Source organism: Poeciliopsis prolifica, unplaced genomic scaffold, assembly GCF_027474105.1.
Source record: "Poeciliopsis prolifica strain line A6 unplaced genomic scaffold, Auburn_PproV2 SCAFFOLD158, whole genome shotgun sequence".
Lineage (NCBI taxonomy): Eukaryota > Metazoa > Chordata > Actinopteri > Cyprinodontiformes > Poeciliidae > Poeciliopsis > Poeciliopsis prolifica.
This window is the reverse complement of record NW_026562533.1, coordinates 359,552-375,726: the sequence shown is the minus strand read 5'-3', so window position 1 is coordinate 375,726 and position 16,175 is coordinate 359,552. Positions and strand designations below refer to the sequence as shown.

Genomic DNA, 16,175 nt, shown 5'->3' with positions numbered 1-16,175 from the left:
ATTTATATTTTTGTTTTACTCGTTCGTGTTTTTTTTTCTTTTGTTTATGTGTTTGTTGTTGTTTTCATTTTATTGAATAATTTTCGTCATTTATACTGTCAAAGGTCCTGATGTTGAATAAAGTTTGGCTGAAAGAACAGAAGAAGAAGAAAAAAATTGACGCGGCTGCCGCTGATTGGCCCAACGGTGTTTCACGTGGTGCGGAAGTGAAGGGTCCTGATGTGTTTCTGGAGTGCAGGAGGGTTCCGATAAGACTCTGCGGTGTTCGGCTGGATTTCCTGCTGGAGAAAATGGACCATTAAACAAACTGAAGCAGTTTGACGCTTATCCTAAAACTTTGGAGGATTTCCGGGTGAAGACGTGGGGAGGAGCGACCGGTAGGAGGCTAACCGATGCGAACCGCGGGGCTAACGGCTGCCGCTGGTACCGACGAAAGAAACGGTTCTATGGCTCAGAGCATATTCTACTCGTTACAGTTTAATTAGCCTATTGCAGCGTCCTGCCTTTCACAAGGAAACCTAAACGCCTGTACTTTCTGGGAGTTTATTAAACCCAGTAAAGCGGATGTTTAAATGACAAGAGGTTTAAATGTATTTATTTTCTTTTATTGATGGAGCCTGTAGTTGGTGGAGCTGTTATATATTGTCAGGTAGAATAAACTAGACCCTCGGTATTCTTATTTTCCAGATCAAATAGATGTTTTTGTCTTTTAGTCAAAGTGAGATAAACCCTGTCCGCTGAGACCTGGCCAAGATACCATGGCAACAGAAAAGCAAAAACATTTCAATAAAATTGCAAGAAATGAACATGAAACATGTTCATGTTAGCGAATTGCCTTCAGTGACTCAGTTTTCATTCAAATGCGCTAAATGAAGTTCACTGTCAGTTTTTTTTCTAATTCTGCAGCTTCGAGCCAAGAGAGCATAAAACTTCAGTCAATGTTTGTTCTTCCTTTTTCAGATCAAAATGGAGATAAAAAGACATTCAGGGTTGAAAATATGCCTTGAATGCTGCTCATGCAATCACAAACTGGGATTTCTCAGAATAAACAAACAAACTGCATTAATAAAACGTCCCGTTTTAAATATTGTATTCTAATAATCTCTAAGGATGATGAGAATTTTATTGAAACAAGTTATTCAACAATATTTAGAGAGGACTGTTTTTAAAAAATACAAGGGATAAAAACTGGTTATAATAAATAACCCAATAAGAACAAATGAACAGATATGAGATATAATTTAAAAATGGAGAAATACAAATCTAAAGATTTTTTACTGATGAAAATGTATGTTATTAATGCATTAAATGATGTATAGAAATGTATTTATTCCAATTTTGTAAAAAAAAACAAACAAAAAATGTTTTGGAGAATATTTATTGGAAAATAAAAGGCAACTTTATTTATCACACCTTTCATAAACATGGACATTCAATGTTCTTCACAGGAAAATAAAGCAACAAAGAAAACTACATGAGAAACTAGAAATATCTCCATTCACCCGTCCGTGTTCCTCTGCCTGGTCGCGGGGTCGGGTCGCGGGGTCAGCAGCCTCCTGGTCCGGCTCCTCCAGGGGGATCCCCAACATGTCCCTCCAGCGTGTCCTGGTCTCCCTCTGGTCCTCTGACGTCCCTCATCTGGCTCCTCTCCTCTCGACGAGGAGGAGCAGCGGCTCGACTCCGAGTCCCTCCGAGCTCCTCGCTCTCGGGGAGGGCCCAGACGGAGAAAACCCATTTCGGCCGCCTGTATCGGCGATCTCGTTCCTTCGGACTCGACCCAAAGCTAATGACTGTAGATGAGGGTGGGAACGTAAATCGGCCGGTAAATCGAGAGCAGTACGGCGCCGCTTCACGGCAGACGCTGCTCCAATCCGCCTGTCGATCTCCCGCTCCCTTCTTCCCTCATTCGTGAACAAGATCCTGAGATACTTGAACTGCTCCACTTGAGGCAGGACATCCTCACCGACCCGGAGAAGCTCTCTACCCTTTTCCGGTTCAGTTCCACGGCCTCGGACTTGGAGGCACCGATCCTCACCCCGGCCGCTTCACACTCGGCTGCGAACCGCTCCAGCGAGAGCTGCGGGTCACGACCTGATGGAGCCAATGGGACCACATCATCCGCAAAACGCAGAGATGGATCCTGAGGCCACCGAGTCGGATCCCCACAAACACCTGGGCTGGCTATAAACTCTGGTTTAGAAATATCTTAAGTAATTTTAAACATCAAATGAAATAAATATTGAAATGGAAGTTTAAAATCCAGAATGATTAACGTGACCTTTGACCTTTCAGGGAAAGCTACAGTAATGTTTCTGGAACTTCTCAGGTTTTCAGACAGATGAAACTTGGTTATCAAATGCAACAGGGTTCAGTGGTTTTGACCAAATTTAAATTTACTACCACAATATGAATGTTTCAAATCTGTAAAATAAAGATGCATTGATTCACATAATGGTTGCTGCCAACACTGTGAAATGTTTTCCACCTTGTGTCTCTGCAGTGACCATCATCAGCGGCGTCATCATGTTCGTTCTGTTCGTCTCTGAGCTGCAGTACTACCTGACCAAAGAGGTGAGCTCCTCAATCCGTCCTCTGTCCGGTCCGGTCCGGTTCGCTCACTGACCGGACCGATGCTGTCCGTTTTATTGGACGGGAAACTGCAGCATTTCATCAGGAAGTCTGTGAATGGATCAGGATTTGTTTCTGCAGAGATTTGCTGCTTTCATCTGTCATCAGACGATTTACAGATTTTTATCTCATGTTCAATAGAAAACTAAAACGACTAAACTTTTCACCAGAACTTTATAAAAATGAAACATTGGGTCGTTTTCACCAGGGAAGCTGAGTTGAAACCAACTGAAACTGAGTTTCGGGAGCAGCAGCAGTGAACTTTAGCCTCCAGGTGTGTTTCCTGTCGGCCGGTTGGGTCGGATGAACTCGGGTTTCTTGGAAGGAAATGACTCAGGGTTTAGTTTAGTTGCAGTTCTGGGCTGAAAACATCTGGGAACATAAAGTACCCTGAAAAGTATTTTCCTTCTTAATGGATTTCTGAAGTTGTTGCTGCTTTTTTGTCCAATTTGAAAATGTCAGATGGTCAAAATAGTTTTTGATATGTGTTGATCCACTGATCTGCTTTAGGATTAATGTGAGCTTGATTTAAGACTTGAACAGCTGGAGCTTTTCCTCCAGGGTTTCCATCAGATCCAGTCGACTCTTTCTGGTTTGGACCTTTTTGTTGGTCGCATGAAGTAACGAAGCAACACATCTTGTGAAATGTTTAGTTTTTCTCTCTTTTTGTAAGTTTAGGGTCAGACGTCAAGGCTATTGATTTATTTTTATCCATCTTTCATTCCTCTCATCTCTTTATTTCCATCTTTCTTTTTTCTAGGGCTGCAGCTAATAACTGTTTTAGTCATCAGTCTAGTGATTATTTTCACAAGTAATCAGATAAAAAAAATGGAAATACATTAGAATGCACCAAAATATGTAAATAAACAAATTAAAATCTTTTTCAAATATTGTCTAAAGTTGATATCAGTATTTCTTTTTATCATTTGCAGCAAATTATGCAGATAAAAATTGTTCGACATGAGAAAAGCTCAGGCTGAATGTCAGAGTAGAGCTGATCAGGAGATTATTATTGATTAACTGATTAATAACTGGATGCAAAATGTTCTTCATAGATGTATTTTTTTAAAGCAGGTGAAAAAAAGATTTGTGATTAAAGAAGGTTGTTTTTATCTTGAATGTTTGTTTTTGTTCAACTAGCATTTAATAAATTAGTGACAATCATTTCAGCTCTGCTTTGTCTTCATATTGAAAATAAACTCAAAGCATTTCTATTAAATCCAGCAGAGCGTCGCGGTGAAACCGCTGACCGGACAAACAAAGTGAAAGCCATTTTTTCTGCTTCGTTTCTTTTTCTCAGTGTTTGTTGTGTTGCTGTGGACAGTTTGGTGTTGACGCTTCGTGTCGTCCTTCAGGTCCACCCGGAGCTCTACGTCGACACGTCGCGAGGAGACAAACTCAAGATCAACATTGACGTCATTTTCCCTCACATGCCCTGCGCCTGTAAGTGCTGCCGTTCCTCTGCTGTCTGCGGCTGATGGCGGCCGCCGCTCACCACCGTGTTTGTCAGATCTCAGTATCGACGCCATGGACGTGGCCGGAGAGCAGCAGCTGGACGTCGAACACAACCTGTTCAAGCAGCGGCTGGATAAAGAGCTGAAACCCGTCAACACCGAGGCAGAAAAACACGGTACGCTTCATTCCAAACACAAACCAGTTTGGGTCATTTGCTGGACAAACTGGAGAGAATCTGGAAACAACGTCTCGAGTCGGCAACCTCAAGTGATGGCGCCTAAATGGTTGGCAATCAGAATTGTAATAATTAATCATTGTAATCAATCATTTTCTGTTAATAAAATTGAAATTCTTTATTTTAATCGGGCACCAACTCTGTCTTTGTGAAGGAATGAATTTGGCAAAAGAACATTTCACACAACAAGAAATGATAACTTCTGTCTTTTAACCATTTTCAAGTAATATATTGATGATTTCATAATGATGCAAGTTCATCGTTTCAAAGATCAGTAAACTTTACTTTTGTAAAGAACACTTAACATGTAACTGGAAGAATTTTTAAAAAGTCCAAAATGACCAAAAACAATAAATAAAAATAAAAACTACACACAATCAAAACTTTGAAAGAAATCAAGTCAATTATCAGTTAATCATCCGAATGGAAATGATGAAGTTAGCTGTGCAAAGCTAACGTTTTAGCTAACGGGTTTAAAGTCAGGTGATCGCACAGCAAAAACAAAATCCTGTCAAGTATTTTTGGTTTAGTTTCCACTCTATCTCATTACACTTGAAATAAAACCAAACTAACTCACAAGTAACTTCAGGAAGATAAAGGAGCTCAGTGGAAGAAAATAATTCCTTCAAAAACTTGTTCCACCGCTGGAGTATTTTATTCATAACATGACATTTTCCCAGGCAAAACTGAAACAAATCTACGAGTGGCACGGGAACTTTTCAACAATATTACAAAATTATTACTGAAAATAAGCTGCTAGGTCTGCTGAAACATCACTTGTGAGTTATTTGTCTTATTTCAGTCGGCATGAAGCTAACATTGTTTTATAGTCACAGATGGTTCTGTGTTGTGCAGAACTGGGCCAGGCTGAAGACGGGGAAGCGTTCGACCCGAGCACTCTGGACCCGAATCGATGCGAGAGCTGTTACGGTGCCGAGACCGAAGACCTGAAGTAAGAAAACGCCGCTCGCTCGGCCCGCTGGCCGGCCGCTCGGGATTACTGCTGCTAATTGTGTTTGTGCAGGTGCTGCAACACCTGTGACGACGTGCGAGAGGCGTACCGGCGACGCGGCTGGGCCTTTAAGAGCGCCGACACCATCGAGCAGTGCAAACGCGAAGGCTTCACGCAGAAGATGATGGAGCAGAAGAACGAGGGCTGCCAGGTTTACGGCTTCCTTGAGGTCAATAAGGTCAGACCTTCACGCCTTTCCAGTGGCGGGCAGTTACTGTAATCTGATTACTTGATCTTCAAGTAAGAAATTACAATTGCAAAAAAGTAATGAGATTACCTTTACTTCCACCAAGCAAACGTTACAAAACCCAGATTTTATTAGCCTCTCATCACATATTATGTGTGTAGAACAGCGACAGGTAAACTGGAGCGCAGTAATAAACATCCTCGTCGCCACAGTGTCCATGTCACAAGAAAGGGTTTAAATTGATGAAACTATCCGATGGGATATGCGTACAGGAAGTGATGTCGATCTGTTCTGGCAGAGGCAGACGGCGATTTCATTCAGCGTTTCTGCTGCCGACTGGCATGACAGCTGCAAAATTGAGAAGTAGGATTGTTTTCATTTCCTGGTTTACAGCAAATCAACGCAAATGTCATTTTGCCAAATGTTGCAAGCTAGCATGGCTGCAACAAACAGGAAGTAACGGTTGCTTGCTAGCATGGCGGAGGGACGGCTCTCCCCTCTGAGCCGAAGGTTTGGAGTTTGGAATGTTTCAGTTTGGTCACTCTGGGAAGGATGGGAAAGTTTAGCTACATCTGACTTTTTCTTTCTTTTCTACATCGAGTCTTTTCAGAAAATGCCAAAAACCGCCTCAAACTTTTTAACAGAATTGAGACTTTGTATCAGATTTTGTGGTTTCCATCAATCGTCTCTGAAGCAATGCTACAAAATGTGCGTAAAAAATGTTGATGGAAACAAATTCCAGCTGTGTGTCTACCAGCTGTGGTTTCTCATCATGCTCGTCGGCACGCTGAGCTCTGCCCACCTACAGATGGCGCTGCCGCTGCTATCTTTGCTTCATAACAGAAAGTCTTGGATTTCAAACTAAAAGCTTCTAGAAACGCTGATCAGCTTTAAAAAGTAGTAAAATAAAAATTTATTTTGATTGTTGAAAGTGCCAGTAATTGTTCCACTGATGATTTAAGGCTTTTAAGCATAATCAGCATCAACATGTCTTGAGTCTACATATATTTTCTATTCATGGTTGTTGTTATTTTTCTCATTTAGAGCAGTAAATTTGATCCTGAGTCGTTTCACATTTTGTTTCAGGTGGCAGGAAATTTCCACTTTGCTCCAGGAAAGAGTTTCCAGCAGTCACATGTTCACGGTGAGAACGTTTCCTCTGAGCAAAGCCTTTAAACGCCCTTTGTTTTGTTTTACTCCCAGTTATAGCATATAAAAGTCATTGAGTTCAACAGTTTAATTCAGCTGGAATCTAATTTCTGTTCCTCAAAGCAAAATGAAGAAAATATAAACCATATAAGAAGTTTATTTATTCCCTCCATCAGAATAAAGGGCGTTTGATTTCAAAGCTCCGACTGCTTCTCATGTTCATCCATCTGTCGTCTTCATTCCACCCTAACAACCACGCACCCCCTGCTGGTGGTGGCGAGTCTCTACATGTTACATGAACGTCTCCTTCTCCACTCAGCTCCTGCAGACTAGCGGCAGCAGCAATACCAAACGTCTGCTGAGCTCATCATACGAACTAGTGCCAGTCATTTCAAAGTCCTGCTGATCATTTGATTCTAATGTGTTAAATATTAATCTGTAAATTTTACATCATAGCATAACTTTAGATGAAGCTCTGCTGCTTCATTCTCCTAATATTACGATTTTATTCTCATTATTTTGACTTTATTGCCGTACGATTGATTCTTGTAATGGTATGAATTTATTTTCACAATTAAAAATAAAAATTGTACCCTGGCTCTAATATTCATAGAGCTAACCTGAATTTAAATCAAGATGGCTGCCCTGGGCGATAACATCACGCTGATCTATGGAAACCCAGAGAGAAAAAAAGTCCAAAACAAAAATGTAATATTTAAAACTGATTTATTAAGCTATGAAATATTTTAAACTGTTTGGCTGAAAGATGCATAAAACCTTCTAATCATTGCGAAAACACAAAATGTTGTATTTTTGGACTGGTATCTACAGCAAATATCTTATTTCAATGTCAAATTTATTTATATAGAACTTTTAAAAACAAGTTGAAAACTGCACAAAAATGCTGTACAAAATGATTTCAGGTATAATTAAATATTTTCACCATACTGTGGTGTTGTTCCCTTGTAATACATGTTTGAATGATTTTGACCAGCTGTGAATTTTGGACTAAACTTTTAGTTTAAACTGATCCAGAATCACCTGAGTGTTTAACTCACTGACTGACCCATCCAGGCCACCGTAGTTCTGTCCATCCAGTTAAACTCAGCAGCTCTGCTACTTCGTCCCTCTGGGATTAATGAAGTATATCCATTCATCCATCCATTCACTCACTCACTCATTCATTCACCGTTTTCTTCTCAACAGAAAGCAGTGGAAGAATCTGTTTTAGTCGATTCTTCCTCTGGCATCACATCAGGACAGGAAATTAAAACGAACCCAAATGTTCAATCATCCACAATGGATGATTTTAACTGGGATTGAATGGTTGGGCTGTAAAAGGTTTTAGTTTCCTGTGCTGAAAGCAAAGATTCATTTCTCTCATCTCATCGATATTTAAAGTGTCGGCAGCAGAAACGAGAGATGAGAATCAAACCAGAACCTCGTTAAGACCCAAACACATCCTGTCCTGCAAAGATGTCTGCTGTGGGTCGGGCTGCACACTAGTTCTAGTTTAGCCCAAAACTAACATTATTTAACCTTCTATTCTTCAGAATTCACAGCTTATCGGTCGCTTTTGCTCAGTTTGGTTTTGGTTTCAACCTGATTTTGAGGTAAATTGTCTGAAAACTCTTATTTTGGAAAGTGTTGTGCAGCCCCACCTTCAGTTGTCAGGTTTCATGTCTGTTGCACTGTCCCAGTGACTCTTCTCTCTTCTTTCTGCAGTGCACGCTGTGGAAAGTAAGTCCATCTTCCTTTATGCATGCAGCGTGTTCAGGAAAACCTTTCCCTGTTTCTGCTTTAAACACACTCAATCAATTCAATGTAAAAATAATCTCAGTTTTAATTAGAAAGTGTGTGATTATCAGACCCATTTAGACTTGCAACCATTTTCTGAATGTGATGCGATTAAATTTTGACTTGATAATTAATAAACGCTGCGGCTCTTAACCACGAGTCTGACGTTTCCTCACTGAGAAGTAACTGAATTGTCAGATATAAATTCATATCAAACATTAGAAACCTGAATGGTTTTGAGAAACTCCGATTCAGACCACAAAGTGAATGAATTCATGTTCATAATTCACTAAATCATTCTGAACTAGATTCAGTCCCAAAATGAACAAGTTCTTCTATTCACTGTGTTTTCAGTTTTCTTGTTTCCCTTCCTTAACTTTCAGAATGAGGGCAAAGCTACGATGTGAACCTGATGGAGGAAGATTTTAAACATGTCAGCAGCAGAACTGCAAAGCTGGCGTTGTTTAATAAAACCCTGACGGTTCAAATCCCGCTGGCATCAGTTACGAGCGTCCGGACGCCTCGCGCCCTCTGCCTTGTTTTTCAAAACTTTTTAATCGATTGGTTTTGGATCCCGGAAGGAAAATAGAAAAAGCTGCAACGAAATAAAAAACGAAGGGATCAAAGTTGCTCAGTTCTGCTTTTCGGCTGATCTGAAAGCCAAGAAGATTCTTTCGGACCGATGCGTTTACAGACCAGAGAAAGTTGGAGATTTCAGGTTGAATGCAACAATTCAGAAGTAAAATATTTACATAAAAAACTGGTGAACTGGTGGCATTCTGGTGGTTTCAGTGTCATTTCAAACGGGTTGGTGTGTCAGTCTGTACTTTTACTTTGTGAAGGCCATGATGCTTACTTATTTCAGGTATAATTAAATATTTTCACCATATTCACCACATTCGACAGTGTGGTAACCACATTGTCGAAAGGCGACTGGTGTTTTTTCTCCCTCACTTCAGCTGCTTCTTATCCTGAATGTTTCTGATTTGGTCATTTAGTCTTTTATTAATATGCAACTCTGAATGGTTTTGGATTATTTTCAATAACAAGTTGTTTTTGTTTGCAGTTCATGACCTGCAGAGTTTTGGTTTAGACAACGTAAGTTTTCACATTTCTGTGGATATTTCAATTCAAAATGTTTCATTTACTCATAACAGAGGCCTAAAGATGTCAGTTGAATTATGACGCCTCTTCTTCTTCTGTGGTTCTGCAGATCAACATGACCCACCTGATAAAGCACCTGTCGTTTGGTAAAGATTACCCCGGCATCGTGAATCCGTTGGATGGAACCGACGTCTCGGCGCCGCAAGGTATCGTCCCGCTTCCTCTGCTGCCAAATTGCTGCTTTTAAAAGCTTCTGATCCTTTCGAAACTTTAATCCATTTATTGAACCAAATTAAAGCGTTAAATTTCACATTAATGGCGCGAAACATGGAGGACAAAAACGGGACTGTCATGTGACGAACCAGAACCTTTATTGATAACAAGACTGCGGGTTTGGAGCAAGTGGTTATCTGAGTCCCAAGGCTGTACAGTCTGAGGAAGGAAGAGGAGGCAGCGGTCTTCCTCAACAACGGATTCCCATCCCGATGGCCATGAAGGTGCCAAACGTTCCGCCGCTTTGCATCATGGTCTTCCCAACGCCGCCCATCAGTTCCCGGCCCCGCATCCCGATCCTGCAAACAGAAACTGTTTTGAGCTCCGATTTCACCAACAGCTAAAATGTTAGCGCAGCCACCCTGCAAGGCAAAACCTCAGGATTATTCCCAGACAAAGGTTCAGTTAGTCAGAACGTTATAGGATGAAGCTTTAAAAACTTTCTAGTGTTTAAACAGTTAATTTGGCAAAGTTTCACCCTTATAAAATATCTAAATAATAATAAACCATGTTGGGTTTTTCCCCCTCCCAGGGTGCAGTAATCATAAAAAGCAAAAATATGTTGCGTTTTAAAGCTGAACCTGCACCAGCTGAGAGAGAAGTGAAGTTTAACTGGAACATTTCCTTTTTCCAGCTGAATTGAATCATTTTCAGTTTGGGTTTATTGGTCCAAACTGACCTGAGACAGGAGAAAGTCCCAAACATGGCGCCTGCAGCCATTCCCACGGCGAAGCCCATCATGAAGCCCATCTTGACCCGGTCGAAGCAGCTGGGCTGGGTCTGGCCATACGGACCGACAGCGACTGGCATCTACAAACGCAACGACAGCTCATTTTAATCTGAGGTTGACTGAGATTAAAATCTGCTGCATAGAAAGAAGGAAACCTAACAGATGAGCACACTGACTGAAAATTAGGCTCTTTCTAAATGTTGGTTTATTTTGTCTTCATGTTTAATCTTCAAAGCCAAAACCTTTGACCAGTTAGGGTAACGGATACACTGGCACTTTTTACAGCACCAATAACAAAAAGGTTTGAATTATAGATGCACCAAGTGTTTCTTTTTAGTTCTCACTGAGGAGGATGAAAAGGACAAGATGCTTTGACCAAGTTTAAAGTCCAATATTTATCCAGTGAGGCTCATTTTCTGATCCATGGAGGTCCTTGAACTTTCCTTCAGGTTGAACTGAATCGGTTGTTTCTCAGCCAGTGACGTGCGCTCATATATGATGAAATCATTTAGATTGCCACCCTGTGGTTTGTACTGTTAACTATTTATTTTTTATTTAGGTTAACCAACTTTGATTACCATATTTTCCAGACTATAAGTCACACCAGCCATAAAATGCATAATAAAGAAGAAAAATACATATATAAGGAAATATGAGGGTAATTTATTTTATAAAATCCAACACCAAGAACAGACATGTCATCTTGAAAGGCAATAAAATAGAATAGAGGCATCAACAGGCTGAATAATTGTACAGTGTGCAAACAATACATGACAAACAACGACCTGAGAACGTGCCTGGTATGTTAACATAATATATTAAGAGTTATTCAGATAACTACAGCATAAATAACATGCTAACAAGTTTACCAAACCATCCATGTCTCTTCAAATCACTAAATGCAATGAAATCTTCATCCTCGGTGTCACTTGTAAACAACTCTGTTAACTCTGAAGGTAGAATAACAGGCCTAGAGCGCCCTCTTGCGGTTTAGTGTGAAAATAACATGTGATATAATATAATAATGTGTTCATTTCCACACATAAGTTGCTCCAGAATATAAGTCGCACCCCCGGCCAAACTGAAAAAACTGTGACTTATAGTGCAGAAAATACAGTATTTTTTTCTTCAAAATTGCTGAATTTTCTCATTTTTCCATTCAAATGCTCAGAAACCCAGCAGGTGAAGGTGCAGTGACCCAAGCCTCACCTGGATTGATCAACCTCATTAACTGCACTGGCTGCCATTTAATGGGAGCAGCTCCTCCTGTCTGTATGCTGCCAATAAAATGGCTAAAAAACATTTAATATAGTAACTGATTTTCCATCATTAGCTCATGTATATAACGTCCAGTGTTTTATGTCACCAACTGTGTGTGTAACGCGTTTTGCTGAGCAGCGATCAGAAACCAGGGAACAGACTGGAGGTGAGGCAGGCAGTTCTCTGGCCTCATGGCAGGGGGCGCTCATGATCCCAGACACTGAGACATGTGGAGACACTGCAGAGCAAGAGACAGCTACCCAGGGAGCTAGCCACACAGTAAAGTGCAGTGAAATATTTATAGTTTTCTCCTATTACCACATCAATGACTTATTAATAATCGCAAAATAAACATTGAGCCTAAATGTTCACTGCAACAGACTGAATGTTCTGCTGTATGTGTGGGAAATATTGCAGTCATTTTTAGGGACGTTGTCAGTGAGAAAGAAATAGTTTGAGTTGTACTTTAATGGTTTTTTCCTCTGCTGTGGAGCGCAGCACAAAATGAATAACCTGAATTTCCAAGTTTGACGGAGTTAACAGAGTTATTCTACAGCGGCAGCGCAGCTATGAAATGGTATTGTGTTTTTGCCCTCCAACTTGTCCACATGTGGGAAATTTCTTATGTAAATAAACATAGTCAACATTTGTATATCTGATTGATTAAGTCTGTGCCTTAGCAAGCCACTGTTCTCTGCAGTAAAACCTCTTTCCTCACAGTTTAATCATTGACGCTGCACTTAAAACAGTACTGAAGACAAAACAAACCAACACAGAACATGTTGGGCTGATTTCCGTCTGCTATAATTAATCACTTTCAATTACTGTTAAAACTGTGAAATTATTACCTTCCATTGTAAGTAACAAACGATGAGGCACTGAATGAAATGTCAGCTTCCAAATTTTAGACTAAACAGTACAAAACAACATATAAAAAAAATCCTTTCAAGCATTTTATGGCAGTAATTAAAAAGGTTTTGACTTTGACTCAAATTTAAATCGAGGGCTAGAAATTGGACCTTAATTCTGTTCCAACCTTTAATGGACAGGCTTCACAATCTGCATCATTTAGTTAAATGATTGTTGTTCCAATTAAACCCTCCTGAAATTACTGTAGCTTTCAATATGAAGGCCTGTCATGATAAATGATGCTGAACGATAAATTGTCCCAGAAACTGAGATAAACAACATTGTTTTGAAACCATTTTAAGTGAATAATGCAATTATTCTTAGAAACAAACCGCTAATGTTCAAATTAATACTTCTAATAGTAGCAAATGATCCTGATATTCTCGTCTGAGAACCAGTAAAGTGTTTTTATTAAGCCGGTTTCTGTTTCTACTCCAACAAATGATGCAACTTTTGACTTTAACCAGAGGCTTATTTTCACTGTTAGCACCTAATGCTAACGCATTAGCATCTGTGGCCTCCATAGATAACAGCGTTTACATTCAAACCGACTGTTTTTACCAACAAACCCCGGAAAAACGGGGCCGTCGGCCATCTTACCTTCAGTTACTCTGCGGTGATAAATTCGCTGCTTTGCTTTTCTGCTTACAATTGCTCTTGCTGTTGAGTGTAGGTGCGATTAAATGTCTTTCTAGCAGACTTCCATAACCGGAAACAGGAAAGGGGAGAAAAACTAAGGCGGAAGAGACAGCGCCCCCCGCGGCTCAGTTTAGGATCGTTTCTCTTCTATCATTTCTGTTCGTGTTCAAGATGAATCCATTGAATAACTGGATTGTCATCCACGGACTTTGGTTTTAGCCTTAATGACATAACAGGTAAAAAGTTCATCTATATTTAGTTATATCAAAAATGTAAGAATTTTAAAACATTTTAACATTTAAAAGTGTTCCTTTATTTTCCTTTTGAATCTAATGGCACTGTGAAATAAAATGAAGCATAAAAGTATCCAGTGGAGGAATTGTCTTATTTACACCAAAAAATGTATGAAGTAAGACGACATTATTTGCTGACACTTCTCTCTGATTGTCTATGTTTTTTGATTCTCCACTTGTCTTCTGAAGTGATTCAGAACAAAGGGTAATGCAGAAGTAAGCTGCCAGTTCTGAACTGACCTCTGACCTCTAAAGTTTCTCTAACTTTTGTTGAACATTGGGATGGGAATCCAGCCGGTCAGAAGCAGATTACTGGACTGTTTTGGGTTTTTCGGCCTTAAAATCTGTTGATAGTCAAGTTTAATTTGCCGACCGTTTATCTCCACAGCATCGATGATGTACCAGTATTTTGTGAAAATTGTTCCAACCATCTATGTAAAAACAGACGGGAGGTGAGTTAAACACCTTTGTGTTTATTGTATTTTCTGTTGGACTCTTTCCACACGTTTTCTGTGAATTTGTTTTTACCTCCAGGTGGTCAAAACGAATCAGTTTTCCGTCACCAGGCACGAGAAAGTCGCCAACGGTTTAATAGGAGATCAGGGTCTGCCGGGCGTCTTTGTTCTCTACGAACTTTCACCCATGATGGTCAAATTCACAGAAAAACACAGGTGAGGTCATGGCAGACGGCCAGTTTCTGAAAACCAGAACGGGTCGACTGCTGAAATGTTCTTCCTCTTTGTCACAGAAATGATTTTTAAAATGTTTTAACACTTTGAAACCATCCGTTTCAAAAATAATAATAACAATCCATTTTTTTAGCTCAATTGTTAGATGAAACTCAGACTTGCTGTAAATAACAAATCCTTCCAGTTTAAATGTCAACTGTTTTGTCAGGTCGCTGACTCACTTCCTGACGGGCGTGTGCGCCATCATCGGCGGCGTGTTCACAGGTCAGTCTCTAATCGTTCTGATGCTAACTGAGCAGCAGAGAAGCTCACCGCATTCTCCCGACTCTTCCAGTGGCCGGTCTCATCGACTCGCTCATCTACCACTCGGCGCGTGCCATCCAGAAGAAGATAGAGCTGGGCAAGGCGTCCTAACGACGGCGCTCCCCAGTGGCCGCACAGACCGAGACGCTGAGCACCCAGAGGACAGAAACGGGCGGCGAGGCGGGGGGAGAAACTTGCCTCTTCTCCATGAACTAGACCTGAAACAAACCAAGAGAGAAATCCAGAGCGGTGGAGCTGTTTGGATTTCCTATCTGCCGTTTGGAGACGGACGGGGCGCGGGGGCGGAGCAACGGGAGGACGCCGCCACCAGGAGCAAGAAGCCGCTCCATCGCTACGCTCAGCGTTTGGTAGGAGAGCAAGGAGCAGCAGAGACCTTAGTTTACCCCGACGGACATTTTTAAGCTCAGATAATTTATTCCATCTTCTCTGACTCGCATCGTTCAGACTGTGGCGTGAATCCTTCCAACCCAACACAGCCGCTCAGTGTTCAGAGGAAACCCAGCAGAGTCCTCCTGCAGCACCGCAAGGTATTAACAAGGAGTAGAAGAAGAAGAAAACGGCTCATTAAACTACAAAAACAGCTGCTGGTTGTCACTCCTTACCGCACTGCAAAACCATAAAATTTAACCAAGTATTTCTGGTCTACAGTCAAGTGCAAATTTCTTCACTTGAAATTAGAACAAATGAACTTACAAGTAACTTTTGAGCAAGGTAAAGGAGCTTGTTTTAAGTAAATAAGTACTATTAATTTAAACACATCAGTATTAAGGGTATTTTCGAGTGGAACTAGGAAATATCTTTCTGATTATTCCACTTGAAATAAAACATTTATTATAAATAAAATAATCTGCCAGGAGATCTCGGACTTTTTATCAAAATTTAGGAATTATTGACTTCAAACCAGCTGGTATTTCTTGCTTAAAAGTTAGTTTTATCTTATTTCAAGTGAACTAGAAACTAAACGAAAGGTTCTGCAGCTTCCTGTGGGTTAGACGCCGGGTCAGATCTGGTGCCGTCTATACTGGGAGATTCTGATCCTTTGGACCAGCCGATCATTACATCTGGTTTCATATGATGTTTCGGAAGGTTGATAGTTAGAACCTGGATCAGAACTTCGAGCCTGGGTTCAGTCCAGTTGTGACGTTTTTATAAAAGCAGGAATGTGCACTGAATCGTGGCTTCGTTCTGTATTTCCTGTTGATGTGTTAGAACTGGACCGGTTCCGGTTAGTGTCCTCTGTCCTCTCAGATCCAGACGATGATTCAGTTGTCGATGGTTTGCTGCTGCACGTTTCAACCTTTAGATCAGGGCTGTGTGTGTGAGAGAGACGTATTATATTTCGAATGTCCACAAAATTTTTAAAGTGACAAAATAAATGTTGAATTAAAGCAGCTTCTGCTTCACCTAATGCTTACATAGACTTTTAGTCTGTTTTCCTCCAGTCGACCCGGTTCTACTGGAACCAGAACATCTGCTCCACCTCCAGCTGCT

The 16,175-nt window shown here is 40.7% G+C and overlaps 2 protein-coding genes across 2 annotated transcripts; one reads left to right on the top strand and one right to left on the bottom strand.

The window, feature by feature from the left end:
• The first annotated feature begins 110 nt into the window (after nt 1-110).
• LOC129356159 (endoplasmic reticulum-Golgi intermediate compartment protein 3-like) lies at nt 111-15,904 on the top strand. Its single transcript, XM_055025764.1, is given in 15 exon segments — nt 111-186; nt 234-377; nt 2,501-2,571; nt 3,984-4,071; nt 4,139-4,258; nt 5,174-5,270; nt 5,343-5,508; nt 6,604-6,661; nt 8,392-8,406; nt 9,530-9,561; nt 9,677-9,773; nt 14,060-14,127; nt 14,206-14,342; nt 14,569-14,624; nt 14,695-15,904. Coding segments are annotated over 15 exon segments (1,305 nt in total). The 3' UTR covers nt 14,775-15,904.
• Nucleotides 9,922-13,474, bottom strand: LOC129356157 (reactive oxygen species modulator 1). The gene is made up of 3 exons (XM_055025761.1): nt 13,340-13,474; nt 10,520-10,650; nt 9,922-10,139 (listed from the first exon to the last, which is right to left on the bottom strand). The coding sequence occupies exons 2-3, from the start codon at nt 10,648-10,650 to the stop codon at nt 10,031-10,033; spliced, it is 240 nt and encodes a 79-aa protein (XP_054881736.1). The 5' UTR covers nt 13,340-13,474; the 3' UTR covers nt 9,922-10,030.
• Nucleotides 15,905-16,175: the final 271 nt, after the last annotated feature.

What these genes read in the sequence shown, in the direction of transcription:
- LOC129356157 (XM_055025761.1), bottom strand. Translation starts at nt 10,650, where the DNA reads ATGCCAGTCGCTGTCGGTCCGTATGGCCAGACCCAGCCCAGCTGCTTC. An exon ending in GGGACTTTCTCCTGTCTCAG is followed by an intron (nt 10,140 to 10,519) that starts GTCAGTTTGGAC and finishes TTCTGTTTGCAG; the next exon opens with GATCGGGATGCGGGGCCGGG.